Raw genomic sequence first — 22,210 nt, forward strand, 5'->3', positions numbered from 1 at the left:
TCACTTAAGCCACAAAATTGTTCCAGTGCTCCCGGGCAAATGGGCTGCTAATTACAGATTCAAAGACCTTAACTTTGTCAAGTAGTCTTTCCTTCTTAGGCAACCTTCTCCAACTCCGTTAATTTTAAACAGACAACTGTGGCAGGCAGTATACGGTATGCGTCCAACAAGTACTATTAAGTGAAAGACTTTGGTTAAACAGCGTTTGCTTAAAAAATTTCCTGATTCACTGCTGAAGGACCTCCAGGCATGAAAGTCACAAAACAAGTGGCAGCTCCACGATCTCCAAGATTTGGAACACAACGAAGATTCAGTTTCAAACATTTCTCTTCTCCCAATGGGCATAGAAGGATTAAAAAAAAAAATCAGGACTGTGCACTTTCTCTGCAAAGTTATTTTAGTGAAAAGAACTCCAACAATTTCCCTCATCCACAGATAACAACCATAAAAATATGTAGTCCATAAAAATAATATTTACCCTCTTTTGAAATCTGAAATAAACCAGCTCTTCCATTTTTTGACTGCTCATTTTTGGTTTGTTGCGATAAGTGATCTTCTGGCAACTTGGAGCTATTAAATGGATTCTTCCTTTGCTGGGGAAAAATATTGTTTATTAAACAGTTTAAATGTCATAACAGCAAGTCAGCATTAGCAAATGCTTATCATTTCCCATATTTGCTAGATGTACCCAGTCAATTCTATTATCTGGCATGTTTGAAAAACAAAACCTGAGTAATCTGGTTAGCACAGAATCACCACACATGCCATATCCAAACAAATGCAGATAAAATTGTGTAAAATGCACCCCGTGCAGACTCTTCTGAAGTTCAGAAACAGGAATTCAAGTGGCAATTTCACAGTTTACAAGTGAAGAAAGAATGTGGCCCTGGACATGTCAGGTTAAGATCAAGGCCAGCCTGGTTCTCTATAATCAGGTCAGAGTCCCACCAGGGCAATTTCTACCAGACCAGGCTATGCCAGAGCGCAACTGTATGCAAGTTAATTGTGACTGACTTTGATTAAGGATTTAGGAGACTTTTCAGCTATCTTGCAGTACTCCGTAGACATTATTACGTCACTTCTAATAATAGAAAGGGACCAACAGAGTATTGGATTTTGCTTTGTTTGTGGTGCTGCAGTTCGCACCCAGGGCCTTGTAACGACATTCAAGTGCACTGCTACTTGAGCCCCTCATCCCTGTTTTGTTTTTTGTTTTTGAGCCGGCTTCTTACCTGTCGCCCAGGCTCACCTTCAAATCCTCCTGTCTTTGCCTCCCCAGTGTTGAGATTAACCAGGTGTGAACAACCGTCAGTTCAAGGTGTGGTTTTTTTTTTTTTTTTTTTAATTATCCGTAAGTAGCTATACAAAGGAGTTGTCATTTAACAAAGCAGTTGAGAAATACAATGCTTCTTGATCAATGTTACCCCTTTCAACATTTTTCTGTGTTTTTGGTTGTAGTTTTTTGAGCCAGGGTCTGGCTATGTAGCCCAAGCAGGCTGACCTCAAACTCAGCCACTTCCTGCTTTAGAGATTCTTTTATATTAGTCTAAGAGTAAATTTCACTTCAAAATGCCTAGAATCTCATAAATTGATTTCCTCACAGAAACAGACTTTCTAACAGAAATCCAGGAAGCTATGAATAAAAATAAGGACTGAGGTAGAAGAAGCCACATTCCATATGCTTAAATGTAACCCCACAAAACAGCTTCTGAGTTTTTATTCTCTAGGGCAAGAAATCTCAGTCTTCAGCAAGGAAGACTGATTGATCAATTTTAGCCACCAAAAGAATAATTTCTTACAGGAACTAGTAAGAATTATCGACAGCTGGCACCGCAAAAAGTAACGCCATGTTTTCTTCATTTCCTGGTGCTTGAATAAAAGGAAAACCCCAATGACATTCCCATCAAGATGAGTTTTGCAGTCTGGGCTCTAGGTACCTTGGCTGGGGAAGTGGTGGGATCGCTTGTGTTCTCCGGGGACGCCTCAGTGGTGGTGGTGGTGGCTGGACTCATCGCACTGGAGCTGCAAAAGAACCACTCAGAAAATACCACCTCACCCCCGCCCCCCAGGAGCAGCCATCAAGCCTCAGAAGCCAAACCTTCACATACAAAAACCCCTAGTGTATGATAGCAAAGAACCTTTGTAAAAATGGAATTGCCAAGAGGAGAAAAGGAGTTAGGGCCCAGGAACAATTAAACACCAAACCAAAGGCAACGGCAGAACAGAAAAGACAAGCATGAGAGAAGGAAAGAGCACCCTCTGGAGCCTTGACGCTATCACCCACGAATCAACTCAAAGTCTCAAAGTCAGCTGCTCAGATCAAATGCAGGCCAAGAAAAGTGAGTGCTCCATTAAAGGAAGAAAACCCCAAGCAGGGTTCAATGCCCTAAGACAAGGCAAGGGGAAAATGGCAGCACTTACTCTAACGCAGGGAGGAAGTAATGGAAGACAAAGCTCAAGGGTGACTAGTGACTTGGCAGAGGGACAGAAAATAGAGCAGATCGGAAATACGATGTAATAAAGAAGGTGGGTGGGACAGCTTCCTGGGACTTTTCCACCCTGCTGAGGTCCTATTCAAATATAGAAGAACAAAGACTTAAAAGAGCTTCTGGAAGATTCCAGGAAAGCTTACTAATCCAGAGCTAGCCTACAGTGGTAGTCTCTGCACTTGCTTCGGGACAAAGTCGCTCCTGGGTTAGAGTAAAGCAAGAATGAATGGAAAAAGGTGAGTTAGGCCGGCCCTTTCCCTGGGAACTACTCCCTTTAAGAGGAGGAAGGGCAGCAGAGGGTCATAGAGGAAAAGGAGGGAAAGGAACCTGCTCATCGACTGCCCACTCTAGTAGCCTTGCCTCAGGCCAAAGAGATGAAGTCACTGTTTGCTGAAACCTCCATTCCTGTTAAGTACCATCAGTCTCTTAGTGACTTCAGTCTAGAGCTTGGGAAATACTAGGCAATGTGCTGGCTTTTCCTCACATTGGCAGAGAAAACAAAGAAGGCCTGAAGAAGAGAGCAATGATGTCCACGGCCATGGAACCGTGCCCAAGATGATTGTCACTAAACGCATGGGCTGCATGTTCCTGCAGTTTCATTTCCTTTGAATATTAACTGCTGCTTTTGTACACTTAGTCCCAGGAAACAGCTGAACTCTCAAGGAAGTCATTCTTTCTTTCATTGCCCACTTCATTGTTTTAGCAAGGAGTTCATTTTAGCATATGAGGTAAAAAAAATACAGCCCGATCATCTGGAAGCAAGAAAGGGGGAACAGGAGGATGGGAGAGAGGAGCAGAGAACAGAGAGGAAGTGTAAAATGGAGCCAAAATTTGGACAGAAGGACAGAATAAGGAGTCCTCTATGCCTGCAATAGATGGGCATAAACTTGTGTTATGTTGAAGCAAAGGAGAAAGAAAGAAACCTGGTCATCGATAGAATTCAGGGACTCTAGTCAATAGCTCAGAACTAAAAAGTGATTTCTCTCATGTGTCATTTTACGTAGCAAGGGAGTAATGGAGAACGTCCTGACAGAAGACACTCTGCTCAGTTTGTCGGAATGGTTTCTGTGATTCTCCTTAGTAAATAAACACAAGACCTGAGCCAAACACTACTGACTCTCCATGAACCATCTATATTCTCCTGCATCTTCTTCCTTTCTCTTTCTGTCACTCCAACCCGAAAGGATAAGCAACACTTCTAGAGTCGTTTCTCCCTATGCTCCCTGGAAACCAGTTCCTGGTCCCTTCGACTCCAGCCTCAACTGCCCACGGTGCATATGATTTTGATCTTCCTAAGGATGAAACCAGTCTTTCCCTTACTGAACTCTGCTCAGCAATGTATTTCATGTCTACCATGCAACTTCTATTCTCTGGGCACCTGTTTTATCACCCATGACAAACTGGCAGATTTCTCCAGAGAATCTCCATCATCTTTATACACACAGTTTCTTGTACAGCACCAGGTACATGACTGGTGAGAATAAATGAATGAAGGTCAACGGATCTAGTGCCAAGAAATAGAGCAGTGGGCAGGTGACTGGGTTTTGTTTTATTTGTCTGAATCCATATTGTTTGCCAAACTACAATGGGGGGAGATTATTCAGGTGTTAAATAAAATGTCTTTTAGCTATTCAGAAAACAAAAGAGGGGAAAAAAAACAAAGCAGGGAGAACTTAAGGGCAATCACTAAAAATCAGAAATGCTCAGTATTCATGGGTTGTCTGGTGCTTGGGGTAGGAGGGAAATCGATTAAAGGTGGGGAAATTTGTTAACCACAATTCACAGTCAGCCTTGGAAAAATTAAACCAATCTCTGTTCCAAAATGTAGGTACTTCTTGGGAGCTTTGCTTTTCTCAAGGAATAGTGTAATGACTTGCTTGCCTCTTTTCGATTGGTCAACAATTATTGCAGCAACCATTCTGCTCTAAATTGCTTGCTCTTGCAACATTTATTAGGTGTGCATCATTCTCCCCATTTTACTTGTGAGAAAACGTTGGCTTGAAGAAGTCAAGTAACGTGCTTGATATCACAAAATTCATTAGTAAAAGTGAATCTAGCTATGTCTAAGGCCAAAGGCAAATGTGGTAAGAGCTGGACTGGACTGGTTCTCACTTCTAGTATTGTTGCAGCAGTGCTTTATCACACAAAGCCTGGACACAAGTCCCGGTGCTACTTCCTACCCAGTGACTCTCGCATGTGCATCTCCTCTTTCTCCTTAGTAACACTTCTTTCTGTCAACTTTCATATCTGCCTTCCTGAAAGTTCCAGTCCCAAATCCATCTCCTTTTTTACTGTTCAACTAGAACAGTCCAAACCTACCTTGAGCCATGTCCTCTTTCTACCCACTAAGCTTCCCTGAGTCTTCCAGGTGTATAGACTGACGTCTGAACTCTGCAGAAAGGCACATCTCTCCCCGGAACTGCCCCTCCTTCATGTTCAGCCTTCATATGGAATGAAGTGATGCTTCCACTTCCACTCCCAGAAACTCACCTGACTTCTTGCTTGTTCTACTCGACCTATTTCCCAACCCTTCTCCTTGCCTACATCATTCCTCTTGTCTTCAAACCCAATGCAAATCTCACCTTGTATACTGTACTGATGGAAGTGCATCTTTTTTGTCTCATTATGACATGTTTTGTTGGCACTTTGAATTATGAATTTATCCCCTGACTAGAACTGTTTGCTGTAATATGGTCAGATCTTTATAAATAGATGTAATTTTCCTTAGAGAATAGATGTCTTTTTATGGCTAGATACTATGTTCTTTGTTTCTTAAAAGTCTTCCCAGAGGGTAATAGATTGTGTCCTAAATATAAAAAGACACTCAACGCACGCCACATGATGATGAGATTTTTAAACTGTGAAGCAAGCACAATTCCATACCTTGTGCTTTGGAACTTCCTTCCCCCAAGCGCTTTTCAAACAGGGCCTATAATATTAGAAGTAGCACTTAGACCAAGTTAGTTTACTTGCTGTAAACACATATTAAAAATGTTAGACAATGATACTGTTTGTAGAACCAAAATGTCTGTGAGTATTTATTGTGGAATTTGTGGTGGTTGTTGTTTTACCGTGTGTCAATGTCCCTTGGGCCACCCCTACCTTACTCCCACACCGCGTGCCTAGTGCTACGCTGACACATAACAAACACATGAAGAAATGGCTCGGGGATGAAGAAGGGAAGCACATTAGAAAATAAACTGTCAAGTCAGTATTACTATTTTCTTTCTTGTGCCAGTACAGGGGCTTGAACTCAGACCTTGTGCCCTCCCATGGCTTTTTTCCTCAAGGCTGGCATTCTACCACTTGAGCCCTATCTCTACTTCTTCATATCAGCAGCAGCAGCAGATGGTTCTGGGGCTTTAACTCAGGGCCAAGGGGCTTTATTAGTGAGCTTTATTGTTCAAGGCTAGCGTTTTATCACTGGAGCCACAGCTCATTTCTGGCTTTTTGGCGGTTAATTCAAGCCATGATCCTTAGATCTCATCCTCCTGGGCTGGTAGGATTACAGGCATGAGCCACCAGTGCCCAGCAAGTCAGTATTATTTTTACTTATGCCTACTGTTTTTACTCATGGGCATATGTAGTCCTCCGGGACTACCACAGTTCATGCTATATGTTTGTGAAACTCAAATACTCCCATCCAAAGTAGGGGATATTTTGATAGTACTACAAAACTATCTCTACTACAACTTGTTTGAGGAAATCTAAAGCCTAGTAAAATTCAATATTCTTTTAAGAGCTCCATAGAAATGATTATCTGAGCCAGGTCTCCTAAAAATGAAATCTTCAAATGGATTTGCTACCCATCCTGGGGAAAAATATCAAATGCATTGTTTTATCAAATTGATTGCCTCATCTCTACTCTGCCTTTGAGTGCAAACTATTAGTACCTTTTACTGATCTGATTATTGGGAGTAAAGGCAAGTAGACAATTCTTCTGCTAGAAGAAGATAGACACATACAAACAAGCTTTTTAATGTATAAAAAATGAGCACTGGAGGAAAAAGAGTATTATTTGAATGCTAAAGATGTGAATTGATTGACTCTCATTTAACAAAGCCAAGAGGGAGATTGGAGGCTTAAGTAAATATCACTGAACACAGGCAAATGAGGCTCTGATTAGCATTTTGACTCACTACACTGAGTTACAAAATAGTGTTTGTTCTATTCAAAACAAAGCTAGAAGGAGATGCACAATTTTTCCCACTAGGAAATGCCTCGTTTTCATAGGTAAGTGACCAGAGGAAACCCAGCCAAGTTGAAGTTCCAGGGCTTAACCTCTCTTAACTCACGTTAGAAATAATCTTTGAATTGTTTTTGACTACTAGACATTACAAACCTCTAGAGCAGTCCAGCTTCCTCCTAGCTGAATGCCTTCTCATTTTGCATCTTGAATGCTTCTCAAATTCTCCTCTGTCTTTCTATAAGCACCAGAGTATCTAGAGATCCTTCAGAAGAGATTCTTAGTAAAGCAAAATAGCAAAATCTGGATGCTAGAAACCCTGTCCGTATTTTATGGTTTAATTTTTGTTGTCCTTTTTCTTCTTTATCTACTTTCTCCCCTAAGTTCCAAACCATTTTGTTCAGCCATTCACTTCCTCATTGGTGTCCTTATCCCTGCTCTCACTCACCGTAGTTTTTATTTAGCAATCTTTTATCCCGTCATCTGTTCCCATTCACTTACCCAGCCTCACTCTGCTCCACTCTGTCTTTCCACAGAACATCTGTGGGCTCTATCCAAATGCTAGGCATCGCGAAGTAAACAAAAGAAAACACAGAAGTAAATTCAGCCCTGAACCTCATAGACCTGGGGAAAAAGACAACACACACACACACACACACACACACACACACACACACACGTGCACCCACACGCGCACATTTCAGAATCTTTCCTCAAATTCCTTACACCAATTATTAGACATTTCTGCTCTATGAACACCACAACTTCCTTCTAATCTCATCTTTACGGCTCGGTGGTTTCCTCCTTTCTCCCCTTCTTCAAATGGGCTCTCACCATTTCTTATTTAAACTTCTGTTCTTAAGTCCTAATTGAACTGTCTACCGCATTCTACATGCAACCACCAGAAGGGTCACTCTAAAAGGTAAACCAATCAAAAATTCATTTGGTAGCCAGGCACAGGTGGTTCACATCTGTAATATTAGCTACTCAGGAGGCTGAGATCTGAGAATCACAATTCAAAGCCAGCCCAGGCAGAAAAGTCTCAGTGACACTCATCTCCAATAAACCACTCAAAAAACTAGAAACGGAGCTGTGGCTCCAAGTGGTAGATCACTAGCCTTGAGCAACAACAACCACAAAAACATTCCTTTGGTGATTCTTTATGACTTAAGAAAAAGTCTAGCCTCTTGGCTGACACTCAAGGTTTGTTTGCATGTGATTCCAGCTTCTCCATATATACGTTGCCCACCGTGCAGATAGCAGACTGCCCATTCCAGACCACTTCCAGGCCTCCGGCATGCCAAGGCCTCCCAGACCCCCGCCGCTCTGCCTGCACCATCCTCACCCAGCATCTAACAGAAATTACCTCCCAAAGCGCTCAAATCATCTTTCCTTTCCACCCTGGATAAAGTCAGTGGTGCTCTCACACCATTTGAAGTCCTATCACCACACCAAACACAGTTCATACCTCTACATAGCCCCTTCTCCAAACAACGGTTACTTGAAGACAGAGACCAGAGAGAAATGAGAAGGTCAGCCCATATCCAGGCTCCTACGGTCCAAAGAAGTGTCAGAGGCAAGGACATTTAAGGCCCTGCTCCATCTAGAGAGCCTACTCTTCTCCCTGGCACCCACAGCCCCTAAACTTGTTTCACTGAACACGCAGCCCCAAGTAATAAAGAAAGGGCTTCTTAAAGGCCTACTCCTGAAGTCAGGACAAGTTACACTTTACATGCAGGAAGGGTCCTGACCCGAGTAGAAGGAGCTTCTATTGTTGTTGTTTTTAAGTAGTAAAGTTTGAACTCAGGCCCTCTTGCTCAACTGGTTTGCTTGTGTGGCTGGCACTCTACCCTTTGAGCCATACCTCTCGCCTGGCATTTTGCTAGTTAATTGCAGATGGGAATCTCTTGGACTTTTCTGTGAAGGCTCACTTGAAACTGATATCCTCCAGATTCTCAGCCTCCTAAGTAGCTAGAATTAGAGGTGTGAGCCAATGGTGCCCAGTTCATGGTTTCTTCTTAACTCCCTCTATCTGAGTCGGCCAGGCCCTACGGCTTACTGTGTGTGTTTAACGAATATTGATGTGCTACCAATATGTGGTTTGTGGACCAGTGCCAAACCATGAGCTGTTTATTAGTGATTCACAATGAGATAAGTACATGTTGAGAACCATTTTTAGCAATTTGCTGAAACGTCTCAGCGTATGACCAGTTCTCCATTGTTATTTCCCATATTTCATACGTGTGTGTGTGTGTGTGTGTGTGTGTGTGTGTAAGCTACAATTAACAGGCATGAACCACCAAAGCCCAAAGGATATTATTAGCCTGTGATGATTACAAATATTTTTTTAAAGAAAGAAAAGTCAGAAACAAAGTAAGATAGGTTCTTCACTGCAGTTTATGGCGCACTGGCTCAGCTGAAAGTCAGTAAATAGGACTAGAACTGGGCTTAGAGTTTCCTGGATGCTCTAAAGGGAAACTTAACCTCTGCTCATAAGCCTCTCTCTGCTTCCTTTGTTATAGGTTCAAAGAAGAATTCAGAAAGAATACAAGCAGATGCCCATGCTCCTGACACCGGGCCAAGCATCATGTTTGCATTCTTCATGGGTAGACCTCAACAAAACTGTGCCCACACCACCATGAAGGACCTTGCCACCAAGCCTATTTACAAAACAAAAACAAAAGCCAGGTACCTGTGGCTCACACCTATAATCCTAGCTACTCTGGAGGCTGAGATCTGAGGACTGTGGCTCAAAGCTAGCCCGGGCAGGAAAGTCTGTGAGACTCTTAGCTCCAAAAACTACTCAAAAAAGCCAGAAGTCGCACTATGACTGAAGTGGTAGAGCACTAGCCTTGAGCTTAAAGAGGCTTGAGGACGGCCAAGGGCTCAGGCCCTGAGTTCAAGCCCCAGGACCAGCAAGAAAACAAAATAAAACAAAACACACACACACACACACAAAACCCCTCCTCACTCATACTCCCTAACTCATGGTTCAGAAAATATTGACAGGTATTGAGTCACTCTATTGAAATACACATAGTCTAAAAGTACAGGCCCTAAAGTACACTTAACACACCCAGTTCGCAAAGGTTAAAGTGTGAAAACACTGCAGGAACTTGATATCGAGTAAAGTGGTGGTTTCTGCCATGGAAAAGAGGAAGTGAAATATTGCTCCTTGTATGGTTAGTTCCGAGTGATTACCACTCATACCACACATTATAAGGCTTGCCTTCTTAACCATACCTTATGTAATAATAAAGATCATCATTATATTGCCACTTGGACATTGTCATTTTCTGCTTCCTAAGAAATGATAAGAGGTTCCTTCACCTTCTTTCAGGTAGCCTCCCAACATCCTGTAAGGCATCGATGTTCTGATTTACAGAACAGATGTGTGTCTATGGTCACATAGAAATGCAGAAAACAAGCACAGATGCAAGTCGTGGAAGTTTCATTAGCCTGAAAGTGAGGAAGACTGAGGAAATATCCCGTCTCCTCTCTGTGGGACATGAGGAGATAGAGTCAGACACCTTTGCCCACTCGAGTCCTCTGAAATGGAATGGCGGCCTGGAAGGAGGAGAGATCTGACTTGGATGAAATGTCACTGAGTTGAATTTGTCTCTGATACCCCTGACCTGTCCCCTTCCCTCAGCAGGTCTGTGCTCTGGTGCTTTGCAGTTCTTACCATGCCTGATCCTAAGACCTGATCTCAGCTCCCAGGAAGTAGATCTACATGAGTAAGTTCTTTCTTCTAAAATTCCTAATACTTTGAATCTCTTGTCTTTATAAAAGTAAAGCCTTCATCTTCAGGTAGCTGGTAAATGAGGAAAAGAGTCCCTTCACACCCTTTCTTCAGCATCCTTAAGTGTGTTCTAAATCCCACCCTTCAAGTTGCTAACATTGTATGCTAGGGACTGTGTTAAGTATTCCACACACACCAACTAATTACTCCATTAACTCTACTATCGGCCCCATTTAGAGCTATAGAAATAGATGCCCAAATGGTAAAGTGAGAACGGCTGCAAGTGAGATCATAGTACCAATCGGTAGCTGTAACAGAGGGGTTTACCCAATAGCCAGAATGGCCTCTATAAATAAAACAGGACATCACCAACTGTCCTGGGGAAAACAGTGGACCGCGCCACTCATGGGAAGCAACTTGGGATGGGTCAATGGTGGGTATCCTAATGAATTCATTATTCCATTTTCTATGGTTTTCCATTTTATTAGTGTGCTCACAGTCCATTTTCTTGTGCCAGAACTTTAATGATATCTGACTTTGCAAGGCCTAGAGTCACCTCACCCATAAGAAACTATGCTGGAAATGTAGCTGTTTTGGGGGTTGCCTCGGCCTGGAACTCTGGCGCAGTGGCTCTCCCTCCAGCAAAGCTCTCAACTTTATCCCAGTTGAAGGCTCTGAATTGAATTCGTATCACCCAGAAGCTGAGGATAAAATGACACTGTTTCTCCCACTCTCCCCTACGCCAACGGAACAATCCTTAAATATCGAAAAGAAAATAATTACACCTCCAAAGATTTGGGCACTACAGTTCCATAATTGGATACTTCTTAGGAAGGATTAAAAAATGCACAGTTTAATTGGTCAGATGAAAACATGTAGGACAAACCACCACAACTAAAGTTTCAAGTATTGAACACACACTGCATTTTGTTTGTTTGGCAGTGCTCGGAGCTTTGCACTTCCTTGCACAGATAGTGCCACCTGAGCCATGCATGCATCCCTTCTTGCTTTGCCATTTTCCAGATGGAGGGTCCCACAGTTTTGCCCATGTGGGCCTAGACAATGACTCTCCTACTAATGCCCCTTGTATAGCCACCACACTCGGCTTATTGGTTGAGATGGGGTCTTACTAACTTCTCTTGACCAAGCTTGCCTTGAACTGCTATCTTCCCAATGTTTACTGTCCTGATAACTGAGATTACACACATGCACCATCACACCCACCCAACACTTTTAATTTTATTAAGTATGTAACATATGCTATGCATTCTATGTTCATTATTACTAACTCTCACAATGGCCTTCTGGGTGCATACTGGCATTCCAGCCTAGGGTTAAGAAATAGAAATAGGAGGTTCAATGGTTTGCCTATAGTCATAATGGCTAATAAATGACAGACTCAGGATTTGAACTCAGCCTTCCTGGTTACCTTGGCTGCAGCTGCTTCCACCGTACCAATCTGTTACATCATTCATTTCACCTCTATGATAAACTCATTTTGGAATGTCAATCTAACCTTCTCTGGAGAAATCCTTGCTACAAATTAAAAGCAGTTATTGCAGGTACTGAAAAAATGGCCCCTTAACATTTTAATTCTATTGAAGATTCAGACTTGTTAGAAGTTCTAAAAGAGTATTGCCTAGACTCTGTCCCCACCAGGGCTCCCATCAGGGCCCAGAATTCTCTCCCATACTGCCCTCTTCCCACAGTAATAATACCAGTCCAGCATTCCTCCAGCACACCAAAAACTCTCAAGCTCTGTCTTACCTTGCACTTGCTGGTGCTGTGTCTTCTTCTGGCTCTTCTACAACACCAGCTACCTCTGGGAGAAGGAAAGCATCTTTGTTGACATTGTTCACCCAGCTTTCCTTTGCCCCAATTGCTCTGTCCTTACTCTGCTCGGCTGAAACAAGAAATGATAAAAAGGAAGATGATCTCTCTTCTCCACCATGTATACAACTCTCATCAGCTCCTATCACTAAGGTCTCAAATCCAAGCTCTGAACCTTCTCTGAGTTTCAGGATCAGAAGTCCATTTATGAGATATTCATATTATTTCATTATTCATATTATTCACATTATTATATTAGATCCCTCTCTCCAAAGCTGTCTTTAAGAGTATAGGTATACTTTTAAATTTGCAGATGATAAAACAAAATTTTGACTCCCTCTAGCTTAACCTGACATAGAGTCAGGAATGATTTTGCACAGCCAAAGGATGTGGTGGGCAGGAAGGACATTGACCGGGATAAATGTCAGACCTCATATAAAATCCCTGTGTTCTCTCTTCAGGAAACAACCTCTTTTGCCATTTTACACAAATACCCTCTTTATTTCTGGACTTCGCTGATAATTACCATCAACTGGATGAGAACTATTAGAAACTGTGATGCTGAGTTCTTTGTACATATTATCCTAGGAGGTAGGAGCTATCCTTTCAGCTTATACATCTGGAAATTGATGATCATAGAGTTTGAGAAAATTGCCTAAGGCCACATAGAAAGCAAAGGCCAAGAATACTTTTTTTGGTGTTAAGAAGATCAAGCAATTGGTCAGGTGTCAGTGGTTCATGCCTGTAATCCTAACTACTCAGGGGGCTGCGACCTGAGGATCTCAATATGAAGCAGCTTAGGCAGGAAAGTCTGTGAGATTCTTATCTCCAATTAATCACCAGAAAAAAGCTTGAAGTGAAGTGGTGCTATGCCTCAAGTGGTAGAGTGCTAGCCTTGAGCAAAAAAGCTCAGGGACAGTGCTCAGGCCCCCAGTTCAAGCCTCAGGACCGCACGCGCACGAAAAAGAAGTAGAAGGAAGAGGAAGAAGAGAGAAGGAGATGGAGAAGAAGAAAGAGGAGGAAAAGGAGGAGGAGGAGGAGGAGGAGGAGGAGGAGGAGGAGGAGGAGGAGGAGGAGGAGGAGGAGGAGGAGGAGGAGGAGGAAGCAGCAATATTGGAGTTGCAATTTCCAACTACATGTTAGGGTGGTATTCCTGCAGGGGATTATAGGTCCTGTTACGTCTAAGTCTAGTTTCCTCAACTGAAAAATGGTAAATAAATTCACATTACTTAGTAGTTCTCTTTGGATTTGGAAAAGCAAGAAGGTTGCTAACGATGCATTGTGTACAGTAAGCAATCAGTCTTTACCTATAGGAAGTGTGACATTGAGTCAGGATGGTTTGAAATCCTAACTCTGTCATCTGCCAACAGTCTGATCTTGGGCAATCAATCCCTTGCTTGCTTGAAAAAGTTTCTAGGGATAATATACTTACCTTACAAGATTGCTGCTACAATTAGAAATAATAGAGGATAGAAAAAGAAATAATAGAGGATGCAAGGCTATATCTACATAGGGCATTAGACTGACTAACCTACAATTCAAGAGAATCCACCAAGTAAGTAGCCAACTCAAAAAAGTCTAATAAGCCTTCAAAATATTTCCCAGACAGTCCCTTAAATAACATACTTGGTTGGTTAATAAAGTACCAAATGTCAAAGATCTTTCATAAGAAGGCTGATCCCATTTTGTCTAAGTCTTTTTACTTTACTTAGAAAGTTCTAAAGTTCCAGAGTTAACAAACTCGAAGAAGAGGTGATAGATCCCTTTTAAACCCCAATAATCGAGGCAATACAGCTAGATATGGTAGAGGGCTTCTCTCCTATTGCCTTGCTCTTATCTGAACCAGGGCAAGAAGATCTTGAGCTAGAAGTCTACACGTTCTGCAAAGCATACCTGGAAATGATTTCCCGTAGCGGATTTCAGTAGTGAAGCCACACCCTCCCCTCCCCCTCCCCGCCTCTCCCCCCGCCCCCCCCCCCCCCCCGGCCTCCACACACGGAGGACCCCGCCTCACCTGCCCCCGGGAGCCTCCTCCTCCTCATGGATGCTCGGATGACATCTGCACCATGGATTTTATCCCTGTGCCTTTTTGCCTTGGCTTCATAAAACCACTGGCCACTCATATTCTTCAGCTGCTGGCCATCCTTAATTTTCTCAGGCAAATGTCTACAAAAGGAAAGGGGTTTTAATACTTCGCGGAGAACCCCATAGCAAGTAGACGAGTTCATGGTGACTGTAACACTGCATCATGAAGTTTGCAAACACAGACGTGAAATAAAGACGTGAAATAAAACAGACACAAACTTCACAGATGACTAACAAATGGTCCCCTTTAACCGAAAAGTCAGAAACGTAAAGGGAGAGCCGGGCACTTGTGACTCACGCCTGTAATCCTTGCTACTCAGGAGGCTGAGATCTGAGGATCTCAGTTCAAAGCCAGCCCAGCCAGAAAAATCCCCACCAGACTCTTACCTCCAAGTGACCACTCAAAAATTGGAAGTGGCACCGTGGCTCAAGTGGTAGAGCCCTAGCCTTGAGCACAAAGAGGCTCAGGGACAGTGCCCAGACCCTGAGTTCAAGCCTCACAACCCACAATAACATCAAAAATGTAAAGAGTGACATTTTTTAAAATACAAAGGTCAAATCCATAGTCCGCAGATGATACTTAAGATCCCTTAGAGCAGTTTCACTTTGTGGTTGCCATCTTCTGTGTCTACTGTTCAAATATCTTAGGGAGGGATGATACGGGAAGCTTCCTGAAGTGGGGCTTAAGGACAGTAACCTATCGCATGGATTTAATAAGTTAACGCATATCAACCGCCCCTTGTGTCTGCCTGGCACTTAGTAAATGCTCCTGAATACATGGTGGCAAGATTACCAGCTCATCAGTCCTTTCCATCTTGATGAAATGAACTTATCAGAAACTTGCCTGGAAGTCTGTGAGGCTTGATGGAAATTAAAGCAGGCTAGAATCAGAAAATACGAAAGTTGAGAAGAAGCCTGGGCAGAAAAATTTGACTTGTATGTTTTTAAGGGTTCCAGAGTTATTCATGCTCACTGAAATGCTCAAACCTAAAGAATAGGCCACGGCTGCCTTCCTAAAACTTCCCTCATTTATAGTAGTTGGAAAAATAGTATTCTCACTGACAGGTCTTTTAACCTCTACATCTCTCTATCTCCTCAAAATGAGAACCGCACATCTACCTCGTCTTGCTCACAGAATGAAGTGCAATAAAGGCCTTAGAGAAACTTAGAGCTTTCTGGAAGTTAGAACTACCATGCACCTTTCCCAAAGTGGGAAGTCTCTTAGCCAGAGATCATCAACTGGCCAAGGCGGTAGAGCTGATAGAGTGCCAATACTGGACGTCCCTGGAGCCGGTGAGGCGGGGGTAGGAAATTACTCAGGTCAAGCAAGGGCGTCTACTCTTTCCAACCACACCTGGAGCGTTCCCAGCCAGCCAGAGTCAACACTGCTGGAATCACCTCTCTGCTCGCTCCCATTTACCTAAGAAGGAATGGGCTTACCCCAACCATATTCATCAGAGCTCACACAATGTCACTACAGCCCGTCTCTAAATCCTGAAAAGACAGCAGCATCTAATAGTGATGAGTCACCAAAGAAATGATTACTGTGAACCATTGTAATGGCTTCTCATTGCCTAATGCTTTTAAGAGCAGCCAATCTCCTTTGTGCTGCTGCTATAGCTCTTGATTTCTGCTTTCTTCTCCTAACAGGGCTAAATCGGAGTCCAATTCCACAAGACAGAAATCATTTCCATTTCATTCTGGCAAGACTGAGCTCTTGGGGTCAAGGTCTAGATTCAGTGGCTATTTATTGAGCACTTGCTGAGTGCAGGAATGTCATACGAGGTACCTGACCATCTGGCTTCCAGTTACCTTTTCAGATTCATTTCCTAGCACTTACTCTCATATTCACTGTTCAGCACCGTAGACTAGTCTCCAGATTGCATCTCTTAACCTAGAGACGCCAGAAAGGGGAAGGGGTGGCAGAAGACTAGTCCCCAAATAGCTCTAAATACCAGTTTTGTCCTTCCTACATGTGATCATGGATGGATGGCCAAATCATGTTAAGTTTTGGTCTCCTTTCTAATAAAGTTAGGGGAAAATAAAATCTACCCTGTAAGAAGTGCTTGCCTAGAGTACCTGGACCTTAGAAAGAGCCCAATGCAGGTGAAGCTTCTTGCGATGTATCTTTCCCTTACTTCCTCTTTGCTCTCCTCTTCCAGCTCTGCAGATCCAGCTGCAGAAGAGCCTGCTTCTCTGTGCCCCCGTGGCAGCAAGCCCAGAGCACCCAGCACACCGTGCCCCAACAATCTATATGCACATCTGGTTCACCCAGTCACCTGTAGACTCTGCCAACTCATTTAATCACCTTTGTAACCCCAGTACATTGCGCAGAGAGTGGTACAGAGCTGATATTGAGCCTCAGCGAGTGTTTGTTGAGTGAATAAATCAGAGAACAAATAAGTGATCAGCAACCATCCCAGTCTGAGTCAGGCAACGGATAATGAAGACTCGGTAGATCAAGCATCCCACTGGCAGGAGTTTCTCATCCTCTTGATGAAGCGGGGCAATGCTAATCGTTCACCAGAACAGGTGAAAAAATCATCAGAGACGAACCCTCTCAGCAGAACAACTCCCAATTCCTTCTCCTGAGATAATTTCGCTCAACTGAAAGGCACTCTGTTCTGCAGGAACCGTTTTGCAACTCTTCAGCGACTCTCCTCGTCCACACACAGGGAGCATAGACCGTGTGAGGCAGACACAAGGAAACACCTGCCCTCCCTCTCTAGAAAAGGCTGATAGACATTACAGTAAGGAAAAGATCTGTGGCCTTTTGTTTTGAAATGACCAAAGAATGACAACTCTTTCAAATGTAATAAGTGACACTTATGCATTTCTAATGTCATTATTGCTGCTAAGTTCAATGTCTACTTTCTAGATACTTTTCTTAGTCATTCATAATATTTTGTCCATGACTCTGCATATGAGGCATCAAGGACTAAGTTTTATAAAGACAGATTATTTTTTAAAAATCCACTGTGATGCTATTACAATCATATCTATCTGCTGGCCCATGTTGATCTCTTTATTTTTCTGAACTGTAATTGCACCCATCAAATGGGCACTCAATTTCCTCCTTCACTATCTAGTTGAAGGAGGAAAAGGGTAAATTTCTTCAGACTGACACTCTATCCTTTACCATCCTCTCAACACGTACACGTTGTATTTAGTAGAGAACTGGGCATAAAGAAGATGCTCTACTGCTGGGTTGCTGGGCAGGAGTGAACACAGAAGCCAGAAAGAACAGTGTCCCGCCAGGCTCCAAAGCAAAACATCCGCTCACTCTCCTATCCAGCCTCCCATACCCTCTGCGAACACTTACATAGCATCTGCTTTATATACTGCACCATGTGCTTGGCACTCGTCATGCATTACATCATTTAGTCCTCACATGATACCATGAGATACAAAGAACTTAGTCATCTGCAAAACGTGGCCATTTGCCTGCTCGGTATGCTGCAGACTATACATCTAAAGCCTTATCCACTTACTTGTTTCCTTATTCACTCTCTATGAGGGATAGGTTTGAAATTGTGTATAAAAACTCAATGAACAGCCCTAACCGCCAGTGTGAATTCTTTGCAGCGCACAGAGAGTATGAGGATTCAGAGGAAACATAGAAGAAAAGTAGGTGCCCCAGTATGGTTTTTGCACTTTCCCCCAGCCTCTTTGCTCCTAGTGCTCACGTGTATGCACCCCAGCTCCTCAACATGATCAGCAAAGGCCTGGCATTGTAAGCAGGACCTGGATGGCATTATCGAGCCCATTGGGAATGAGCAGGCCAACAGGAGTATGAGTAATGCATTTTCTAGTCTTTTGTTGTTGTTGCTTAATCCCCGAGGATAGTCAGGTCAAGGTGGTTGGAGTATGTGATTTTAAAGCATGCTAATATGGCTCTAGTGATAGAGGACTAAACTAGGAAGCATGAGGTCCAACACTGTCAAATAATAACCAGGATGGTGATAATAAAGTACTCTATGAGACAGTGGCTCACACCTCTAATCCTGGCTCCTCAGGGGACTGAGATCTTACCATCACAGTTTGAAGCCAGCTGGGGAGAAAAGTCTATGAGGGGGACTCTAATTTCTAATAAACCACCAAAGAGCAGGAAGTGGAGATGTGTCTCACGTGGTAGAGCACCAGCCTTGAGCAAAGAAGCTAAGCTACAAAAGAAAAATGTGACAGATAGAAGAGACCTTAGAGAGTTACAAGTGGCCTCCCTTTCTAGATGAGATGATTGAGGGCCAGAGAAGTTAAGTGATGTGCTCAAAATCACCCAGACTTAGGGCCAGAAAAGAGCCCAACTCTAAGCTAAAATTCTCTCCACTGCCTCAGAAGGCCAAGTGTAAGTTTGATTTTAAAATAACTATCACACTTCACTCTTCCAAGAGACTCAACCTTTGATGGGGAATGTAGAAGCCAACACATCTGAGAACAAAATCAACGGCAATGTTTCTTACAGTAAAAATGATAAGAACTGCATCTCATAGACTGTCGACACATCCTAAAGCCCCATCATCTGCTGAGAGACAGCACAGAGTGTGGAAAGGCGTAGGTTTGCATCCTAAAGGGCACTTACCCTCTTGAACCCTGTTTCCTCATTTGTTGCATGGCTTCAATGTAATGGTCTGAAGAGAAAATGAAAAAAAAAAAAAGTATGTGTGGTACAGCCCCTGGATAGATGTTAGCTCCTTTCTGTTTCCTGTGATAGAAAACACTGCTGAGGTCCTGTCAGTCAGATCTGCAATGTCAACTGCCATCATTTAAGAGACACGGGACAGTGAGAATCGTAAGGTGCGGTGGCGGTTGAGTATGTACGGGGTGAGGGGCATGGAGCTAGCATGGTGTGCAGACAGAACGTGCAGCCATTTCCTGCTGCCAGCGTGAGGCAAAGCACAGAACACCACCCCCACAGCCTGTCATTTCCAAACCATAAAAGACTAAAATTGTATATGTGTTTATATGGGTGTGTTTCTTTCAAGGTCCAGAGACAGGGTGGGAAAGATAGGCAAACTGGGAGACAGAGGGCACGTGAAAAGGAGGGGAGGCCACCCCTCATGACCATCATGAGGTTTAAAGAAGATCATTGGTTTTCATTACAGCCCCTTGAAGCCCTGCCTTCCCTCCTCATTAATGAGTTTCCAGTCTTTCATCAAAAAACAAAACACAGGGGGCTGGGGATATAGCCTAGTGGCAAGAGTGCCTTCCTCCGATACATGAGGCCCTAGGTTCGATTCCCCAGCACCACATATACAGAAAACGGCCAGAAGCGGCGCTGTGGCTCAGGTGGCAGAGTGCTAGCCTTGAGCGGGAAGAAGCCAGGGACAGTGCTCAGGCCCTGAGTCCAAGGCCCAGGACTGGCCAAAAAAACAAAAACAACAACAACAAAAAAACACAAAATACATACATACACACAATAAAAAAAAGAAAGGGAGGGGAGGGAGAGGGAGAGGGAATAGGAGAGATGGACAGAGAGAGAGAGAGAGAGAGAGAGAGAGAGAGAGAGAGAGAGAGAGAGAGAGAGAAAGAGAGAGAGAGAGAGAGAATCTATATGGATGCCTGCTTCCCTGCTGGCCTGTGACCAGCTTTACTTGGAAGTTAGTAACCTGAGCCCAGCACTTGTGGTAGAGGCACCATGGAAGAGAGTTGTGGCAAGAGTCCCCCCAGAGACTCCAGGAAGGATAGCCCTTAAGTCCATATTCTACTACTATAGTAGCTTGGTTGGGTGATTTAGGAAATGAACACATCCCTAAAATGACTGGCACATCTATTTCTCATTATGAAACCAGGGTGGAAGGTAACATGCAAACTAAATCATCTCCAAAATGTCTCAAGTAGGCTTAGGTAGAAATACAAATACCCAAAGCACTGGATGTATGTGGAAAGGTAAACAGTGTGAATGCTAAATCCTACCTTCAGGCTTTCTATTTATTTTATTTTATTTTATTTTAAATTTTTTTTTTTGGCCAGTCGTGGGCCTTGGACTCAGGGCCTAAGCACTGTCCCTGGCTTCTTCCCGCTCAAGGCTAGCACTCTGCCACTTGAGCCACAGCGCCGCTTCTGGCCGTTTTCTGTATATGTGGTGCTGGGGAATCGAACCTAGGGCCTCGTGTATCCGAGGCAGGCACTCTTGCCACTAGGCTATATCCCCAGCCCAGGCTTTCTAAAATGGATTGTGAAGCAGCAGATACTGTGGATGTGGAGGGAGTGGTGTTATCAGCCACTAGTGACACCTTTATGGCTACTAGAAGGTTTACTCCCAAGTCCAGAGAGAGTTAGCTTTGAAAGAACATTATAAAGGTTATAGGAAGCCTGTCTTTCTAAGGATGTTTTCTTTAGGGTGACAACAAAATTATGTAATTGGTATTTCTAAGCTACAAGCCAACTAGAAAGAGAACTGAGGCATTGTAAAACCACATTAGGCAAGCTAAATTTAGACTCCAAATTTGCAATTGATAATCCATTCATCTATTCTTTTACAAAAGCACAAGTTGAGTGTTGAATATGGAGATTAAAATGTACTCATAATCTAACATGTCAGGAAGATGAAAAATCCTTTTACTTAAGCCTGACTTTAAGCTTCTGAATTTGGTAGTGTGGTCATGCCCGACCTTTGAGGTGAGGCTCAGAGAGATTAAACCAGTCACCCAATGAGCCAGTTGATAGGAAATGGAGATGAGATTCGACTACATACATGGTCCGTGCCAGAGAATTCTTTCCCTGCGTCCCGAGCAAATTCTTACTATTCTGCTCTGGAAGAAAAATGGCAGCAAGCTGCTTGGGGAAGAGGAAAAAGCACTAGACACAGAGCTTTTCTTTTTATGGCTCTGGCACTGTCTAACTTTTGACCCTGGACAAGTCATTTCCCCTCTTTGGGCTTTAACCTATAAAATGATTGCTATGAACCCAAAGTCTCAATTCCTGAGCTGTTACGCTTAAATCATGGAACAGGTAAAAACAAACAGCCAAAGGATGGCACAGGAGCTTATAAGAAAAAACTCATCAAGTAGTCTTGTCAGAGTTCAGAGACCCAATTTTGGCCCCCAAACAGAAACAGGAGCATGGCAAATGACTTGTCAAAAAGAGTATGCTCCCGTAGTCCCTTCAGTTCTAGAGAAAAATGGGACAGCGCGAGGTTCTTCTTGTGTGAACATAGCCTGGGTTAGGCTCTCGCGTTGCAAGCCATCGTGTTGTACCCACCTGCTACCCTGGCACTCGGCAATGGTCCTGGCGTCCTGGCCAGTTCCTGGCTCATGGCCGAGGCCACGAGTGATATATGTGGTGCCAATTTGAAAGCTCCTTGGAGAAGTGTTGTAGACAAGGTTTAACTCCCTGGATTTGTTACCACTCAAGGCTGTGTGTTCTCGTCATTTATTTACAAGAACAACAACCACAACAAAAGAAGATCTGTACTTTTGACAGTTGCTGGGACACTTCAGAAACAAAGCAGAAAGGAGAGTGTGCAAATCCAAGCCTAGCGCAGGACTCTCGGATATTTTGCTGGTGGCTGTGTGTAGCAGTCCTGGCCTCGACCAACCATGGGGATGCGGTGAGAAATGTAAGAGGATACCATTCGTGAAAGGCCTTTATAAACTGTGCACGTGTGAAGATGAATGCTACCCAGAAGCCCCAATGCCTGGCTTAGTGTCAGTTCTCTGCTGCTCCTGGAGAAACTGCTCAAAGGTTCAGAGCATTTGCCGAGCCTGGGGTGTCACACTCCATCCAGGTCGGTGGAGCATTGCAGGTGACTTGTAGCACCGAGCATGAGCACGGCTCCGTGTCCCCCCCCCCACTATGAGAAGAGGAAGTAGAGTGTACGCATGCGCGCAGGAAGACTATGAAAGTGGGAGTTCACTCTCACTCTGATACCTACTGGCA

General features: G+C 43.5%; 1 protein-coding gene across 9 annotated transcripts in view; it reads right to left on the minus strand.

Annotated features, from left to right (window-relative positions):
* Sytl2 (synaptotagmin like 2) overlaps window positions 1-22,210 on the minus strand; it is a 63,524-nt gene that overhangs the window by 39,279 nt on the left and 2,035 nt on the right. For all 9 annotated transcript variants that reach the window (XM_048359356.1, XM_048359357.1, XM_048359355.1 and 6 more), the window contains exons 2-5: window positions 14,262-14,413; window positions 12,185-12,320; window positions 1,938-2,022; window positions 479-593 (exon numbers count right to left, since the gene is read on the minus strand). In XM_048359356.1, the coding sequence (XP_048215313.1) occupies window positions 479-593; window positions 1,938-2,022; window positions 12,185-12,320; window positions 14,262-14,413 (488 nt within the window). The remainder of the gene's footprint in view (window positions 1-478; window positions 594-1,937; window positions 2,023-12,184; window positions 12,321-14,261; window positions 14,414-22,210) is intronic.

Source organism: Perognathus longimembris, chromosome 13 (assembly GCF_023159225.1).
Source record: "Perognathus longimembris pacificus isolate PPM17 chromosome 13, ASM2315922v1, whole genome shotgun sequence".
NCBI classification, from domain to species: Eukaryota; Metazoa; Chordata; class Mammalia; order Rodentia; family Heteromyidae; genus Perognathus; species Perognathus longimembris.